Source organism: Archocentrus centrarchus, chromosome 20, assembly GCF_007364275.1.
Source record: "Archocentrus centrarchus isolate MPI-CPG fArcCen1 chromosome 20, fArcCen1, whole genome shotgun sequence".
NCBI classification, from domain to species: Eukaryota; Metazoa; Chordata; class Actinopteri; order Cichliformes; family Cichlidae; genus Archocentrus; species Archocentrus centrarchus.
The window spans coordinates 23,367,580-23,386,272 of NC_044365.1; the positions used below are offsets into that span (position 1 = coordinate 23,367,580).

At 40.0% G+C, this 18,693-nt stretch overlaps 1 protein-coding gene across 1 annotated transcript in view; it reads right to left on the reverse strand.

Moving 5' to 3' along the window:
- Window positions 1–1,116: 1,116 nt before the first annotated feature.
- The window catches only part of malrd1 (MAM and LDL receptor class A domain containing 1), a 71,657-nt gene continuing 54,080 nt past the window's right edge, over window positions 1,117–18,693 (reverse strand). The window contains exons 23-33 of the mRNA XM_030757047.1: window positions 18,484–18,645; window positions 14,981–15,138; window positions 12,388–12,589; window positions 11,563–11,841; window positions 9,505–9,630; window positions 7,840–7,906; window positions 5,089–5,180; window positions 4,902–4,992; window positions 4,747–4,807; window positions 1,536–1,631; window positions 1,117–1,436 (exon numbers count right to left, since the gene is read on the reverse strand). Of these exons, the coding sequence (XP_030612907.1) occupies window positions 1,338–1,436; window positions 1,536–1,631; window positions 4,747–4,807; window positions 4,902–4,992; window positions 5,089–5,180; window positions 7,840–7,906; window positions 9,505–9,630; window positions 11,563–11,841; window positions 12,388–12,589; window positions 14,981–15,138; window positions 18,484–18,645 (1,433 nt within the window). The 3' untranslated portion in view covers window positions 1,117–1,337. The remainder of the gene's footprint in view (window positions 1,437–1,535; window positions 1,632–4,746; window positions 4,808–4,901; window positions 4,993–5,088; window positions 5,181–7,839; window positions 7,907–9,504; window positions 9,631–11,562; window positions 11,842–12,387; window positions 12,590–14,980; window positions 15,139–18,483; window positions 18,646–18,693) is intronic.

Sequence of the window (18,693 nt, forward strand, 5' to 3'; positions counted from 1 at the left end):
TAGCTAACATAATGTTAGGTCAAGCTCATCCTACAACACCTGCAATCAGCTGATAACAGCGCAACTCAGTGCCACATCAACTGATGATTACCTTCTGCATATGCAATTTGGTGTCATTTGGGTACACTATTTAAGCTCTTTTAGCCTGTCTATAGCTGATGTTTTCTAGTGGCTCCACAGTGTAGTGGTTTACACATTTGCCTAACAAGCAAAAGATCCCCAGCTGAGAGGAAACAGAAGTCTCTTTGAAAACCTGCCAAATCAAATATGTGGCGGTACCTGCTGTAGCAACCCCTTGTAAATAAGGGAGCACCTGAAAGGTTAGTTGGTGCTTTCTCGATGCAGGGAGATCCAAGAACAGGGCCATGCCCTTAAATATCAATTATTTAAGATGGAAATAAGCTTTTGAATAAAATTATCACAATTGGAGGGGTAGCACAAGGGTGCAGTGGGTTGGCGCTGTTGGCTCATAGGTAGAAAGTCCTCGGCCCTTCTGTTCTCCACAAGTTTGCATGGGCTCTCTCCAGGTATTCCAGCTTCCTCTCACAATCTAAAGGGGGGTTGATTGGCAATTCTAAATTGGCTGTGTGAACGGTTGTCTGTCTCTCTGTGTTAGCTCAGTTACAATAGACTGGCCAGGGTGGCAAGCCTTTGGCCCTACAACAGCTGGTATAGGCTCCAGCCATCCTGCAACCCTGAATTGGTTAAGCTGAGGAAGATGGGTGGTCACGACTGAAATAACCTGTGAGTTTTATAGTTTATACTAAGCAGATTTTGTAACCATTTAAGTCAGCTCGAGGCTCTAGCATCATCCAGTATTTTAATTGGGCAAAGATGCAAGACTAATTGATCTTCTCATTGAAGTCTCAGCAAGAAAGCATTTGTTGGATAGAGCAGAACTCCAGTGGATAAATTAAAATTACTGTTCACCTCTTTAAGTATATCTAAGTTTACTGATATTTGTGTGTATGTCTTAGATTTAACAATCATGAACTGTTCTGTGGGCTTTTAACCTTTATTTTAACATGTAAGTACCACATTGGTTGGGACTACATGAAGTCAATAAGAGTTGACATTGTGAAATATATCCACTTCACTATTTTCATTTCCCCCCACTTTGGACCTCAGCAGGTAAAGACAAACTCATCGCATGTGTGCACACACAGTTCGATGTAGATTGACAGCAGTGAATATAAAAAGTCCTCTGATGAGTATCCCGTCCTCTTTGTCTCCATGTTTTCTATGTCTCAGTGGTTCTGTTGTATTGTTCTAAATGCTTTGGCATTTTGTCAAAAAACAAAATCTTGGGGACAAAAGAAATTTGATGTCCATTGTTTTTATGCGTCAGAGCTTTTAGTGTCACGGTCATTATGATTAGAAGGGTAATGGTACAATGGGTTGAAGAAGGACAGCTTGGCATCTTTCCAATTCAGACCCTGTGTGGATGAATACACATAAAAAGACATATATCACATCACTGAATTCTGTACAGAGAATTAGAGTGAAGGCCAAAAGGCTGTGCGCAGACACCATACCTCCACCTCCCTCCTCCAGGGGTAGACACTGATAGAAAGCCCATGACCATCTCTCCTCCTGGGGTTCACACCGGGACAGCCACCTGCTCTTTCATCCTGAGGAAAAAAAAAATCATGTACATGGGTTTAAAATTAGATGAGGCTTAATGTGTGAGCGTGCATGAAATGCAGGCGCAATTAAAATCAAATTGCCCTGTTATGCGTCCATAATTACAACTTTAACCTCCATAAAACATTTCATCATCTTGCAGAGGTGGAATAATCACCGACTGTTTCCACTGCTCTGTAAGTGTTGAAGCGGATCTGTCATGGATATATTAGTTTGTAACTACAATTCTCTATTTATGGTTGCCAATAATAAAACTGAATATACTTAAATTTATATGTCCTATGCCCGTGTATATTCAACAGTCTCAAGACAGCCATGAAATGGAATGTATTGATTAGTGTTCATCACCATGAATTTTTCTTTTCTTTTTTTTTTTTGTACATGAACATGAACAACAGCTGCCACACAATCTGAGGGAAGTTCATAAAATAGTTGTGAAATTATATCTAGGCATGAAAGGTTGGTGAAATAGTTACGCATTCATTTGTGTTTATGGATATGAATTAAAATGCTTACAATTTGATGAAACAGCAAAGTCCACATTAAGAGGTAGAAGAAAGTGGCAAAAAATAGTTTCTCTACATGCACAGTCTAGTAACAATTTTTAACCATTTTTTTATGTTTTGGACATCTAAGTTCCATTTCATTTGTTGGATGGTGAACTTAATACATCAGATTCTTATGATTATCCTTTCTCTGTCTGTGATGTCAGCATTAAAAACTTGGGAATGCTATCATTTACATGTAAAGCTCTGTAGCTCTGTAGGAAAGAGCGGCTCTGCATGATGAAATGCATCAGGTCAGCAGTGAGGGATGTTTCTTTTCTTATTCTTTTCTGGTAAAAAATTAAACTTTTTAAAAAAATTTTTAAAGACATATTCTGCTTGATAAATAGACAATAAAAAACAATTCTTAAACACAAATTTTCTCTTGCTAGAAAGTCTAACAAGGACATCCAGGCAATGTTTAATAAGCATGTGGAACTGACGTCAAAGTAATGTCTGTGATGTCAGTTCAACTTTCATTTTGAGTGAGCGAGTGGTTCCTGAAGGCTGCTGGCAGAAATCGATTGCTAAAGCTCCAGTGATGGAAGTTTACAGACCAGTCAGTGACCCTCTGGCAACCACAAGTTGCTTAGGAAAAATGTGCATTTTCTGGCAAGTGGTTGCTGGAGGTTGCTGGCTCCAGTGAGGTATATGGTGCTACACTGAAAGCCTGTGTGACTGATGCTCAACAAGCACTCTGAAGCCTCAGCTTTTGACCTGAAGTTATCATCCAGGAACAAAAAGGAGCTTTGGAATCTAAACAAATATGTTTTTTTCCCCCGCTAAACATGTTCAGGTTCCAGTGCACATGTTTCCAACACCAATGAAAATGGGCCTGATAGTAAAGGGCAGTCATGGCAGGCCTCCCGGCAGCCCCAGCAGACTGGAGATTGGCTGTGTGCAGTCTGTTATGGATTGTCTGATTAGAGAGCCATTGGCCATGTTATCCTGCAAACCTTGACTGTAAATCTGTAGAAGACTGTCTATTGTTCCTAAGTGGTGACATTGTGAGGAAATGTCTTCTTGTGGTGTGATGCCCACTTCATAGCCTGTCTCTGACATTCCCCATTATATAGAACCTGGCTTTCAATTTGGAGGCTCACTCCAGGTAATGCTGCAAATCGGAACACCAGCTTGGAGTTGCCCTATGGCGGGAGCCCTATCCCGATCAGTCAAGCATGGCATGCTTGGAGGAGACACCAACTGACCACTGCAGAAGGGTCATTACTCGCAGGTGCTGCTAACCAGGTGCCAATCAGGTGCCTGATTGTCAGCACCTGGGGTACAAGACCCTCAAAACAAGAGTCAATAGCAGAATAACCTGTTTGACATTGGCAGAGAAGATTTGGCAAGTTTTTCATGGGTGTAACCACATATTCAACTCTGCTGCTCAACCCACAAATGCATTTTCCTCATAAATGTTGCATCATTTAAGGGAAAATAAACAGGCTTTCCAGCAGTATAAGATTTATTGCCAAGAAGCATTTTTACAATAATAATAATAAATGATCGGCCAAATACAAATGTCCTTACTTTTTTGCTAAGTTTATATATTTATAATATGCACACACTGTAAGTGGACCATCATATTAATTCCCTTGCTTATAAGTTGCTTATTAGGATGATAAGTCCCATTAGAAGAATGCAGCTATCACAAATAGTTAATCAATGATGTTTATCAAGTTTATCAAGGCTGAATTATTACACAGTTTGCCTTGACTTATATTTTTTATATTTTAACATGGAACATAATCATTTTCAAGTTGTCATTACTACATATTTCTGATATATTATTATAAGCTTGCACATCGTCAGAACACACAGACACACACACTGACGCATGCACAGAGCACAGTTTTAATCTATGATAATCAGAGCCATGAAAGTTGTGGTTCTGAAGATCACTCTGACTTTTACTCCTTGGTGTCACGCCCATGCAGCTAAGAACAAAGTGTGTTTGTGTGTGTCTCTCACTCATCTCACTGTCATTTTTTGTCTCTCACACACACTCAAGAGCCATTATCCAAATGGAAGAGCTGTGATTGTATCATCTCATATGCTTGGATCTTTCTCACTGATAGCAGGAATAACAGCAGAGATCAGAATTGCAAAAGACAAAACACACAGTGGGTGGACAATAATAGGAACGCCTGTGTAACGTAATGCATTCCAGTGAAGAAGCAGTTTCTAAAGCCTTTCATCATGTGACCTTGATTAAATTGGATATTTTTGGCATTGTAGCTTGTGCTGTTGCATTTGATCAGATTATATAGCTCAGTTATTGTGTCTACCTGCTATATAGGCACTATAGTGTGTATATACAACACTCGGAGAAATACAAACTCACAGCGGCACAAATAAACTGCAAAATCAATAATCCTTAATTAAAAAATCTAATTTAGCAGAAAGGTTTCTGGCGAGCACCTTCTGACTTCTTCTAACATTAAATCCACTTATTAAATAAATGTGAACACAATGGTAGAAAAATTTGATTTGTATTGCTGAGGAACTCAGTGTTACTGAAAACATAACTGATTGGACATTTCTGTGCGCTGACCTCTGCTTTCCAGTCAAAATTTGGGTTATCCATCACCCCGTAGTCCATCGGATTGGGTTTTCTGTAGAGCCAGCAGACACACTCATGAACATACTCATTATGTTGTAACAAAGGACAAGCAGCAAAACAGCTGATTGAATGCAGCTCAAACTCACATTAGGGGGCATTTTTTCTTGTATAGAGCCAGAACACACACAGCGACTCCAAGTACAAGCAGCAGCAGCCCGGTGCCAACGAACAGAGAAACTGCAGCGATATTAACAGGGTATGTGAGGATACAGTAATTACACTCAGGCAAGTCACTTTAATAGAAGTGAGAGAACAGGTGTGCTTCTTTATTACCCATCTGTGTGTCCTCTGGTTTGGGTGAAGATGTGGAGAAGGAGGGTTTCTCTTTGATATGGCAACGGTTTCCTGTCCATCCCAAATGACACCTGTGATCACACACAAGGAAAAACAGACATTGTGTAACAGCTTTCAAGTGCAAAATGATTTATTAGTGGAAGAGCTCTCAAACTTTTGGGGGTCAGGGACACCTGACTGGCCTCCACAATCCTAACACAGATTTAGCTCTCTTAGGTTTAGCATCACATGACGATGAGTCTCTACTGGCCCAAAGATAAGCGGAATAAATGAAAACAATATGCTTGTTATGCTCTCCTAATCTGTGTATATGCACTTTTTTTTGTATAATGCAGGACAATAATGTGTTTTATGATTATTTTGGGTTGTAGGCCCTGGACCACACTTTAAGAACCACCGTACTGCTGTATACATCTGTCTATTCTGTATTTTTCTAGTTTTTAACAAAGCTCACAAAAGCCCAAACAGTAAATGTAACTAGTGGCATTCTGATCTATCAATTAATAACCCACTAATGAACCACACCTGCACACATATATAATGGCTAATTTATAAACAAGTGAAAAAAAAAAAAAAAAAGACAGACCAAAACTTTGGTAAGAAAACAAAAACAAAAACAAGAAAAACAAAAACAAAACACTTTGAACACCTAATACCCAGACGATAAATAAAATAAAATAAAATAAAATAAAATAAAATAAGAAACTAATCTTCACAGTCTGTATTATGCTTATTGCCATAAATGTTTTATTTTCACAAAAAGTGCAAGATTTATCTGCTGGACATCCAGCATGGAAAGACAGGCTAATTGCAAATAGTTTGGCCAGTCTGCAGAGCTGCATCTGGAAAGAAAGTAAGTTCCTCTTTTCCCAAACTAAGACTCTGCTCCAAGTCAACATCTGTTCAGTATCAGCTTGATTTCTGAGGAACACTGACCTTCTAATTCGAAACACACAGCTCTCACCAAAGCCAGACTGAGTCATTATCATTCAGAGGGGGTCAGCGTACATATTGTGAGACTGTCTAGCCATGGCAGTGGGCTGCTCCTGGCCCAGTTCCCTGGTGGATCCTGCTCAGCAGAGTGGAGGAACGTGAAGCAAATACTGAGCCAGTGGTGCCCTCCCACTGCTGGCCATGAGTTCTGCTACAGCAGGGCTGTTATCAATGCTGGAGCAGGAGGTCCATACCACACTGCAGTGTGAATGACGGTGGTGTGGTCTTCTTACATAATGAGAGGAGGCGGCAGTGGTGGCGCTGCATTGGGGAATGTTGGACGGGGAAATGAATGGGAAAGGGAATCAAACACAGGAGGACTAAATGAGGGAACGAGGCAGAATTTCTGAGACAAAAATCAGTTAAAAGAGTCTTTTGACGAAAAGCAGGGAAGGAAAAGGAAGAAGAGGTGTCTGAAGAAATATACGAAATGCTCCCTTCTCCCTGGGCTGGGCAGGCATGCTGCTGCACTTGATTGACAGCAGCTGAGCTCTGGCAGTGAAATTGGACACAAAGTAAACAAATTTGTGGTGTTGCCCACATGTCACAGGCAGACAGCTTGTTAGTGGTACTAAAAAGCAAAGACCACACAAGCATATAACCTGTCTGAACTGCTATATTCAGGTACATTTATATTCCGTACCTGTTATCGAGCCTACAAACTGACATTAGCAGCTCACTTTTTCTCAGAATGTGCACGACAAGTCGTGTGTTCATCTTTGCAAGTTAGATAAGAAGCAGACAAGCCAATATGGGCTATTTAGCATTCAAAGTCTGCAGCTTTTGTGTTGTGTAGCAGTTACACCTTCCTGCACAAATGGTCTAAAATGAAGAGAAACGGTTGCAAAATCAAAATTTGGAATAATACAGTTTCTAATTTTCTCCTAAGGAGAAGTCGGAACAAGTGATTTCCATCACAAATTCATATCATGCAGGAATGTAATTTCAGATGAAGCTGTTGCATTCCCAATAATGTGACACTGATTGGCTTGTTGACATGGTGTGCAGTCAGTTATGTGACTTTAGGGAAGATCGATCTAACCTGCTGCATGATTCACATTCATTTTTTTGGAGAATTGAACCTTCAGTGGCAAGAATGGGGAAATGTGAATCTCCCAGAGAGGATTCACTGGTGCATAATGATGTTAGCAGATCCAGCAGCAAGTCTCATAATTGCATTCTTTCTTTTATAATGAAATATCTCATTGCAGACATTACGAGAAGTCTGTGAATCTAGCTGTCTGCTGATGCAGACAGTTAGATTCACAGGCTTAATAAAAACCTCCAACAGAGCGTCTGTCTTGAATGTATTTTGAAAAGTAGACGGCCTTATTATACTACCGGATTAATCTGATGCATGACTTTTTAGGGGACTGTCCGCTATAGCTATTGGTAGTGGAGACCACAATTAAATATTGACCAGGAGAATCCATCAGAGATTCCCAGGAAATTCTATGCTGGTGGATAAATGAAGGAAGAACCACCCTGCTTAATCTGCAGGGGGTAAGCAGATTCCTACATGCTTCACGGAGCGCATCTTTTCCAAGGAAAGAAACAAGACTGATGGGATTTCCATGTCTTAAATCTCTCACAGAGAGATAATGGATGAGAGGGGGAATGGGAAGAACAGACATGATACTTATCTCTCTTTGTGCATCTTAATGAATGTGACAGAGTGTGTGCATTAGTCTGCTTATAGATGCATGTTTGTGAGTGTCTGGGTGAAGTTCAGCTTACTCGCAAGCAGGCCCCTCTTTCCTCACATGGCATGAGCCGTGATCCATGCAATATATTGGAGGACATTCTGCAAAGGAAGCAAAAGAAATTTAGCATCACCAAATATCATAGAAAGAAGGCAGTATACTCACTGTACTCTGTCACTAGCCACAATTTTTCCTCTTCATCTGACAGGAAACAGGCATGTTGCTGTTCAGAAGATGAAATCATTGAATTATATTGTTGGGGGCCTTTAAAAAAATACCAATGGTTTTTATTTACTAGTAAGTGTCAGACAACCATTTGCTTTTAGGTCTCTCGGGTTCACATCAATTATTCAAGGTAGATTGTGCCAAACATCTTGGAGTTCTTATGCATATTTAGGTTGTTCCAAAGTGCATCAGAGATATTTGAGATCTTTAGAGATCTCACCTATCTTGTTCTTATTGTGGCTGTAAACTGTTGTAATAAATAAAGCTGTCATTTTGAAGTTCATGTGACGGAAGAGCCACTGTCACAGGGAGCCAAATCTGGTGAAGGCTGGTGCTGAGCTAAGACTGCGCTGGTAACAGTGCTGATGTTTGTTTCTTGTGTCGGTGTGATGTCTATGGTGAGAAAGCAGTTGCACAAGTGCAAGTGGTCAGAATTGGAGTGAGCTAAAAATAGCAGCTGGGTTGGAGGTGGCCCAGAGGTGCACAAGGAAGGGGAGATCCGCCTGATTTAAATCAGGTGTGCTTTATGATTTTTAGTAGCTGAAATCAAAGCTTTATGGTTGTAGCTTTATGGTCGCACCTTAAATGACTGGGTTGGAGCATTGGCCCCACTGTCACACTGCCTAATCATTTTGGGATCAGTCACCTGATGGAGAATCTATTATTTATCAATTATTTGCTATGTAAAATATTTTGCACAGTAGTGAAGATTAAACCCATTTTGGCATGCTTTTTTTTTTCTTCTGTATAATCTATCTGATGATGACTGCTTCTGCCGCCATAGGCGGGATGAGGGTTATTAGGGTTGCCTGTTAAATAATCATCATGCTGGAAACACCATTATGAAACCCTGAAGTGCTGCTCAGGCCTTGGTAAAGTGACTTTGGCTTGGCAGCGAATGCAGGCTAAATGGGAGGTTTGGGCTTATTTCTGAAAAATGCAGAAAAGCAGAGGTTTTAATGGATCACATTTTGGCAGCTTGCAGTAACATCGTGAGGTGTGCTTTGAAAACTAAACAGCTGGACCTGAAAATGTCCTAAGAGTTGCTGCTTAGGCTCGAAATGGGCAAATATAAGGGAAGTATTGGCAGCGCTTGAGGCAAGATTGACTTCATGAGAGGATAATATAGAGGGGGAAAGCAAAGGTATGTGTTAAATTAAATATAAAAATACTTTAAAGGATTACTTTTTTGTAAATAGATAAAAGAAAGATGTGTCACTTGGATCAAAGCAAACATGGATGTAATGGCATATTAGAAGCAGATGTCACAGTAATTGACATCAAAGCTTTAAACGAAGCTAAATTAAAACATGAAATGACTAATGAAGGTAAATGCACAGAGATTTGACACAGAGGTGGTGGAGGCAAAGAGATTACACTTTTGAGTCAGTGCAACCTGTGACATGTCAGGAAATAAAACAACAGGGCTACAGTTAATGGCAAAAAAAAGGGTAAGGTAATAAAACCATGTTACCATGGCAGCTGGACTCATCTGAGCGGAACGGCAGACAGTCGGGAAAGTCGTCGCAGCGCCTCTGAAATGGGATACAGCTGGGAGAATTTTCACATACCAGTTCTCCCAGTTCACAGTGTAGCAGAGCTGGTGGAAAATGAGGAAATATGAACAGGGGTGAGCATTAAATTCACAGACTTTAATGAGCGTATCATAAACAGGGTAGGAGCACTGCGCTGATCACTGCTTTTTTAAAAAAAAAGCATTTTAAGCAGACATTTTGGAAGCTGTTGCACAAGATTTAAAAGAGCCCAGCTTCTAACAGAGCTTCAAAGTCATTTACCCACAATGATGCTCACTCGTGCACACGCTGTTAAATGTCTGAGATTACAGCCTCTAGCCCAGTACAGGGGAGGTGACTGAAATTCAATTTGAGGAGCTTAAAACAATAAAAAAATAATTGAACACAGCTTTAAATCTTTGTGCATTATGCACCTACTATACCCTGCTCTGTTTAAGTTAGATGGACTCATCTTCTAGAAGCCATCGTTGTGAAACATTTATTGGGTCAATCCCATCACATCTCCTGGGAATGCAGAAATTTAAAACACTTCTTCAAGGTGGTTCGTGATGTGACTGTTAAGGTTTTTAAACCTCCAGTGGACATTACACCAGTATGGGACCCCTTTGGCAGAAGTTACTGAAATCTTGAACTGCAAACATTTAGCATAATATCATATACAGGACATGGAACCATTTCATTTGTTGAAGTGAAGCTTTGCAAATGGAGAAGTAGACTAATAATAAACAAACAAGTTAATCAGTTAATAATATAAGCTAATTAGATTTATGTAGAGCTTTTCTGATCTTACTTATGGCTCAAAGTGTTCTAAACAAGCCACATTTATCCATTCATTTATACTTGGTTGTACAGTATGCACTTGATCTAGCTCACATCCACAAATATGACCTATGTGAGTTACATGAACATGCATGTCTTCAGACCAGTGTTTCTCAAGCACTAGTGCAGGTGGGATGTGAACAAAGTATAAAAATACTGCAAAAAATATGCAAAAGTCTTGAGTTGCCCCTTCCTATCTATCTACTGTAGAGAAGTGTTCCTGAAGACTACTTAAAGAAATTACAAGAAAGTTTGCCTGAGAGCGTTCAGGCTGTGCTGAAGAATAAAGGTGGTCATATCAAATACTGACTTTCAAGCTCTTTAGAATTGTGCTGTTTTGGCCTTATATACTGTATTTCCATGTATGTTTGCATATTTCAGTAAATCACTGCACCTGCTTCCCATTTTCCTATAGTAAAATATAGAGAAATGAGGGGTGGCTGAAGAAATTTGCACAGATAAAAATAGATTCGAGTAAACTTTTTCAGGTTCTGAAGTGGAGCATGCAGAAAAAAATATGAGAACTATTGCTTTAGGTTCTCGGAGGAAACCAGAACACCCAGAGAAAACCCACACAGGCAAACTAAACATGCAAACAGCCCAAGAAGGTTCAAACCCAGAACCTACAGTAGCCATGAGCCGACTAACCACTGCATCAAGGTGCTGCCCTTTGATTTTTTGCCCTTTGCTTTAGTCATTAATATTTCATCCCAACACTTTTTATATTGTACTTGTTTTTAAAAGTCTCAAAAATGTAATATTGGAAGATGAGACTTTAAGAAAAATCAACAGCAGTGTCTCACTCCAGTAAAGCTGTTTTTACTGCTTTAGTTAATCAACACCACAAGCTGTCAACAGCTTTTTAAAAGGATTATGTATTCAGGGGGAAAGTAGTTCCAATGAAAGTAGTTCACAGTGAGGTTTGTGGAATTATCCAGGAAAAGATGTTTTTGGAAACATGTGATGGTGTTAAATCTTAGAATTATTTAGCTCTATCACCAACATGTTTGGGGGAATTTATAAGAAGGCTTCCTCTCATCTGTTGCTCCTTAAACATTAATTCAAGTGATCCTGTCTAAATATGGGCAAAACTACAAATGATTTACTCTTTTCCCAGAACTGCACCCCAGTTTTCCAGCCAAATATTTTCAGTGACAAATGAACAGGTGCTAACTTACGGCAGCTGTACTCATCCTCTCCATGGGGGCAGTCAAGGACTCCATCGCAGCGCATTATGGACGGGAGGCATTGATCATCTGAACACTGAAAATACCCAGGAAGACAAAGATCCTGAGGAGGAAGAGTTCCAGGTACCACAGTCGGACAATGCTCTTCATCAGACTCATCAACACAGTCAGGCTCTTTGTCACACAGCCAGCTCTCTGGGATGCACTGGAAGGAGTATGCACACTGAAACTGGTCCACACCACAGGTCAGTGGCTGTGGAGTTACAGGTTCTGAGGTGGAAAATCACAGTACACAGAAAGGTTAAATAACCTTTTATTGACTTTAGGACAAATACAGTACAAATCCATCACCGAGAAATCACAGAGGATTGCTTTAAGAAGTATGTTAATGATCTTTTTGAGACCAGAGAGGCTTGTTCAGAAAGCCAGTCAAAGAAGCATTTCAGGGGTGAAGGGAGGACAGAACGGTGAGGGTGAGAAAACAACACAATATAAATGTAATTGCTTTTCCTCTGCATTGCCATCCGTGCTGTCCCTCGGCATTGACCCAGTCTCTGCATTGAATTCATATGGACCTACAGGGCAACAGGCTCCATTAACTCACTACACTCTCCCCGAGGGTTCACACCATTAATATGGAAACTGAGGAGAGGAGCATTGATGTTGGAAGACAGAAAATGGGGAAAAATGGGGAAATGGGAGAAGGTAAAAAACTGGAGGAAATGAAATGAAAAATGAGGATCGTGCTGGAAGGATAGGAAATAAAGAAAAACTAAACGAAAGGGCAAAGAAGGCAAAAAACCTTCAGGTCTTTACCTCCAACCATACACTCCGTGGTGTAGGAAATGTCATCCAGGGCAATGTCTGTCCACATATCTCCACCCACCTTGGCCTCAAAGGTCACTCTGAAGGGCGTTGGGTTGGACAGGATGACATTAGCATATGCCCACTGTCTCCTGTGGTTTCCAGTGGCTGCCCACATCAACAGACGGGTACCACTTGGTCCAACAGTAAAGACCTGGTGAAGTCAGGTGGCATTAAATGACATTTCCATTGGATGTGTTACAATAGGTTTTAGTGAGACAGTGGAGCTTCACCATCTAAATTCCTGGTAAAAAGACATTTATTTTGTACTATAATAAAACAAAGTATTAAAAACAATTCTGATTACACATTTTTCAGTTACTTTTTAAACAGTTTCCTTCTATGGCCACATCGTACTGTGTCTGTTCCTTTTCGCGTTGTCGTCAGTGATCCCCCTGCTGCGTGTGTCTCCCAGTTTCATGTTTCCATTAGTTTTAGTTCTGGCACCTGTCCAGCCCCAGTTTAGTGTGTTTATTGTTTCCTGTTTCATTTGCTAAATAAAATCACGTTTAAGTTTACTTTGCCTTTCAGTCTGCATTTTGGGGTCCACCTTTACCCGCCTGCCACAGCTCGCCATGACAATTTGCGTCCTCTACTTCAATAAAACCAGCAGTCCTGCGGTATAGAAAAACACCAGTGGGTACAAGCCCTATATTAAAAATGTAGATATCAGTAATAGAAGTACTACAAAGTAGAGGCCTGTTTCAGAATTTTTATACTTTATGCATTTATATCTCAGGCGTGTAGACTGCATACTGTAGCCATCAGGACATACTACAGGCAACGGTTGCAATCCTCTAACAACCAAAGTAACTGCAAGAAGGTTTTTGGTGAAACTGAAATTTTTTTGTGACCAGTTTCAGGGAATACACATTTTTCACATTTTTCACTAGCATTTGCCAGGGAGTCACCAATCAGTCACCAACCAGTCTTTAGGCCTGTGTGACTGGGGCCTAACTTATTTGTGAGGTCCTGATTTGAAAACTTAATGTGAAATGTTTTTTTTAAATGAATGTAATGAGTGACAGGTGGATCTGACTGAGAGACTGAGACCACTATATCCTCATACAGGAGTGACTTGCAAATTACAAAGTCATATGCTGCTTAATTGTTTCTTTTTACTCTAAATAGGAGCATAAACTACCAACTTTGATCATAAACTCATCAGTTAATTTTTTATACGAAATAAGAAAAAATATGGTAATTTCCCTATAGAATTACATACTGTTTTTAAATATATTTTTAAATATTTATATATATATATATATAAAACTAGTCACCCCCTGCTGACTATTAGAAAGAATGCAGGTTCAAGGCACTTCAGTGTTAGCTTTATTTAAGAGGCCTGGAATCTAAGTCCATCTTTTATATACAGTCAGTGGTAAGCAGCTTCGTAAAGCTGGAGCGTGTGTCAAGTTCATATTTTTATAATCTTAAATATATTTCAGTAAACCATCTTAATGTGTAAAAACAGCAAGACCATCACTCCTGGGTTACTGCAACAGCCTTTGCACATGTGCATAATTCACCTGCCAGGTTTTTATTCAAAACTAACACATTTTAAAATATATTTTAAGATTTTATTGATTAGCCTTAATGGCCTCTCTTTCATCGACATCTCTGATCTCTTACACACACTGCACTTTAAGGTCCTCGGGCAGTGGTCTTTTTTTGTGCTTCAGGATCCTGGCTGAAAACTAAAGCACACAAAGCACGTTCAGTCGAGGCCCCAAGGTTCTCCAGCAGGCTGCTTGAGGAAATCAGGTCAGCTGAATCAGTGACCTCCTTTGAGTCTCCTCCTAATACAGACTTTTATTCCTGAGGTTCCTGTGTTTCTCAAGTTTTGATTCAAAATCTATTCACCAAAATGTTTGGGGGAATATCTCAGCTGTAGTGTGAAGTAGTGTAAAATGGAAAAACTCAAGGAAAGTCCAAGAACCCTTAATTTTACTTTTTCACAGCACTTTTTCATGCCTGCTTACAATTCATACAGATTGCCTTTAAAGTATCTAAGTGAAAAATCTAAAATAAAGTCTAATTTCAGAAAGTATTCACAATCTACACTTCTGAAATTTACCTTTGTGCTCAGACATAATTTGGATTTGTTACAATTTATTTACAACATATTCCTGAGCGCCTCTGTGGCTGCATGTGGAGTACACTTCCTGTCTAATTAGAGTTTTTAGCATTTGCTTATTGTTCTTTTTTTGAAATTAACCCAGCAAACAAAGATACCTAAAAAACACATGAAAAGATGGATATGATAATGAGGTTTGTAAGGTGACATGCTTTGATGGATTATTTGCAGGAAGAAAGACTTTTATTCCCCCCCATGGGTATCAGGTGATTGACAGTAGGCAGAGCATAATGTGGTGATCAGCTGAGTAAAAGAGGAAAGAAATTTCTGACAAATCCAAATTAAGCCTTCAGTTTGACTGTGATGAATCATTTCATGGCAAATGACAATTAAAAAAAAAAAAAAAAACATCTTTGGAGGCCTGGTGCCTGAAGAAATAAAAATGAGAAATAACAGCAATGAGGTCACCTTCAGTGTTCCCATCCTGTCAGAACCATGCATGAAGAACCAGAAGCGCAGGTGGCACAGGCCGATACTGGCAGGAAATGGACTCCTGGTTGTCACCTTGGCAACATCGCCCTCCCGCTGAGAAGCTGAGTGTATGTACAGGAAATTCCCTCCACCACCTTTGGAGATAAATGCAGTATTTCACAACTGTAGCACATTTACGTAAGGTATGAGTAATATCTCAGTACAATAAATGATGAAGCTGAAATGTTGAAAGAAAAGCCACAGCTAAAGCTTGCTCAACCATCAAATTTCAGCTTTACTGCAGGAAAGAAATCCAATAACTTTCTTCTGCTGGTTCCAATATATATGATATTTAGACAGAGGAAGGCTGTTGTTAAATGCTGTATCCTGCAGCCAAAAGCTGCAAAGAGCTTCTTCAGCTCGGCTAGGTTTGGAGATGAGACAGCATGTGTGCGGTGCCAGAACAAAGTGGGAGTTTTCCACATGAGTTAAGAGGGATTTAAGGCCATCACAATCCACAGAGCACAGAAAACCCAGCTCACACCCACAGCTCTGATTCTGCTGCTGTAAATCAAAGCATAAAAGTCAAAACAAAGTCTGTGCATCTATCCAGACAAAGCTTGTATTCCAAGAACGTGTACACACACGTGCTCCATTATCCTAAAATATAACTAAGGGATGTTTATGGAGTCATGCCTTTGTCCACGTGGTCATATTAATGAAGTTGCTCTGTAGTGAGATTACAAGTCCATGCTACCCATCATACATCTTTCTAATCAATAACCTCAAATGACCAATCAGGAGTAGCTACAGATTGAGCAACCAAGTGACAGCCAGTACACGTTGAAGTTAGAGCTGCAACTCAGAAGGGAACAGCTGGCTCATTGAGTGCACTGTCTCCCATGAAAAAGGCTGCTCTGTCCTCAGCTTTATGGTTGTAATGTGGCAGGCAGGGACAAAGTGCCTGTTGTGTATGTTTCCTCCTTGGTTTCTTTAGCAGGTGTTATCAGCTTTATTTAACAGTTTTCACCTGTGCAGTCCACCCATGCTGCTCAGTGTCCTCCTCAGACTTTAAAACTGGCCTATCATCACTGAAGGCCTTAAATAAAAGGAACATGCCTGAAGAAGTCACACACTCATTTTCTCTATCCTTAGAGTGCCTGTGATGTCACAGAGCAGTTGGTACAATTTTATGTTGCACATGATTCATGTTGCATTATCCACCCTCAAAAACAATAGATGTTAACTGTGCTGTGGCAGACAGACCAGTGGACCTGTATTTGTGCGCATTTGCATACAGGAGGAGAGAGGAGGGAGATGTAGAGGGGAGGGTTCCACTTTTATCTGGATGAGACACCAATGTGTATGCTTACAGTACATACCGGTGGGAAAGCACTCATATTTACCTTGTTCACATACAGTGAGAAGCCTTTGCCTGGACATCAGTGGAGCAGGTAAAACACTATAAAGTCACATTAAGTATTTCTACATCTGTTAATATTAACAGTAGGGCAGCATGAAACCATATCCATGAAACTTGGTGTTGGAAATATTTGTCAGAGATTTTAGTCCATATTGACATGATAGCATCACACAGTTGCTGCAGATTTACTGGTTTTACATCCATTACGTGAATCTCCCATTCCACAACATCCCAAAGTGCTCTATTGGATTGAGATCTGGTGTCTGTGGAGGCCATTTGAGTACAGTGAACTCATTGTCATGTTCAAGAAACCAGTTTAACATGCTCTGAGCTTTGTGACATGGTGTGTTACGCAGCTGGAAGCAGCCATCAAAAGATGGGTGCACTGTTGTCATAAATAGTTGGATGCGGCCAGCAACAATACTCAGGTAGATTGTGGCTCAGTTGATACTAAGGGACCTAAAGTCTGTCCCCCACACCATTACAACACTACCAGTCTGAACCATTGATACAAGGCAATATGAATCCATGCTTTCATATTATTTATGCCGAATTCTGACCCTACCATCTGAATGTTGCAGCAGACATTGAGACTCATGATGGGCGACATTGTCCCATCAGTTAATGTCCAATTTTGGGGAGCTTGTGTGAATAGTAGCCTCAGTGCCCTGTTCTTAGCTGACAGCAGTGACATCCAGTGTGGTCTTCTGCTTTTGTGGTCCATCTACTTAAGGGTATGATGTGTTGTGCATTTAGAGATGCTCTTCTGCATAGCTTGGTTGTAACAGGTGGTTATTTGAGGCATTAGTGATGGGGGTAATTGTAGTTTAAGTGGCATTAACTTTCAATTAATCCATTTTAAACAATATTTGAAGCAGCATTGCTTCACAAGATAAACAAGAATGCTGTTAAGCTCAGTTTGACTAGGATTGATATTGATCAGGAAGTATTTTTAACCCTGCCTTCCTGTCTGTGACACATGGTCCTGTTTTCCAGCTGTCAAGTTGTAATTACAAAGGCGCCGGCAGAGAGCTGAAAACATGGAGGCTGTCAGGAGAATACAGATGTTGTCTGCTCTTAATTTTGAGAACTTGTGTGTTTGTTTGTTTTTTGACAGTGTTATTAACTAGACCCTTGGGTGGACATTTAAAGCTGCATTTATGCTCATTTCATCCATAAACACAATCATCCCAATAAGAAACCATGAAGGGTGGATACATATATATGATGTTTCCTTATCCAAGAAACTTGGTAAAGTCTGGTTAGACTAAAAAAAAAAATCTGTGATTATACAGGAATCTGGCAAGGTAAAAAATAAAATATTCTCACATACAGTCAGAAAATATTCAGGGCTGCACGTGAAAACAGCTAATGAAATATATTTAACATTTCTGAAAGGTGTTGACAAATGATGCTGTCCTGCTGGCAGAAGGATCAGAGAAGATGCTAATATTGTAATACTGGATTTCAAGAGATTGTCACAAGAATGGCAGCAAACCCAGAACTGAGTATTGCTGTGATTCCCTTGGAAATAAAAAAAAACAGACAAGCGAGGAAAAAAAAATAATAATAATACAATGTGCTTTTCCACAGGCTTTTCAGATGATCAAAAGGAAATATGCTCAGTGGGAAATAAGTTTATGAAACATGATTTGTTCAATAAGGTAATGCTCAAAAATTAAATCTACTTCATGAATGTTGAAGTGTAAGTGGAACCACCAAAAGTAAAAAGCAATGTTAAACTATAAACAAACTACAACACACTCGCCTCACTTGAATGTCCCCAACAAGTTTTGTGTCATTTGTTATGTAGCAAGCAGCTTCTCTGAGACAAGTAAAAAAGCTTCAAAATACACAAGTGGAGTAGTTACTTATGTATTTTGAGTTGTAGAACAAAACATCATCTTAACTTAAGACTTTATTTAACCCACTTACTTTGAGACAAGAGAACCAGAAGAACAAAATGCTAACATTTCCTAGCTTTAGGACTCCTTCCTGCAGCCCTCTATGGCTGAACCTTGTTGGATATGATCATATTTTTTGAGGAGACAGGTTTGGGAGGAGAGCAGCTGCAGACCTTGACTGTGGTCAGTGATAGGGCCAGCCCCTGGTGTCTCAGTCTTGTGACCGATCCTCCAATCAAAGTCATCGTCAGGGTCTTGAGAAAGCTGGCATCTCTCTTTCCACTGGTCTTCCTCCATGTTGAAGCTACAAGCACCTGGCAAGCTAATTATTTTGTCTGCAAGAAAGAGCGATTAAGAGAAAATGTTTGCAGTACTGAATCAAA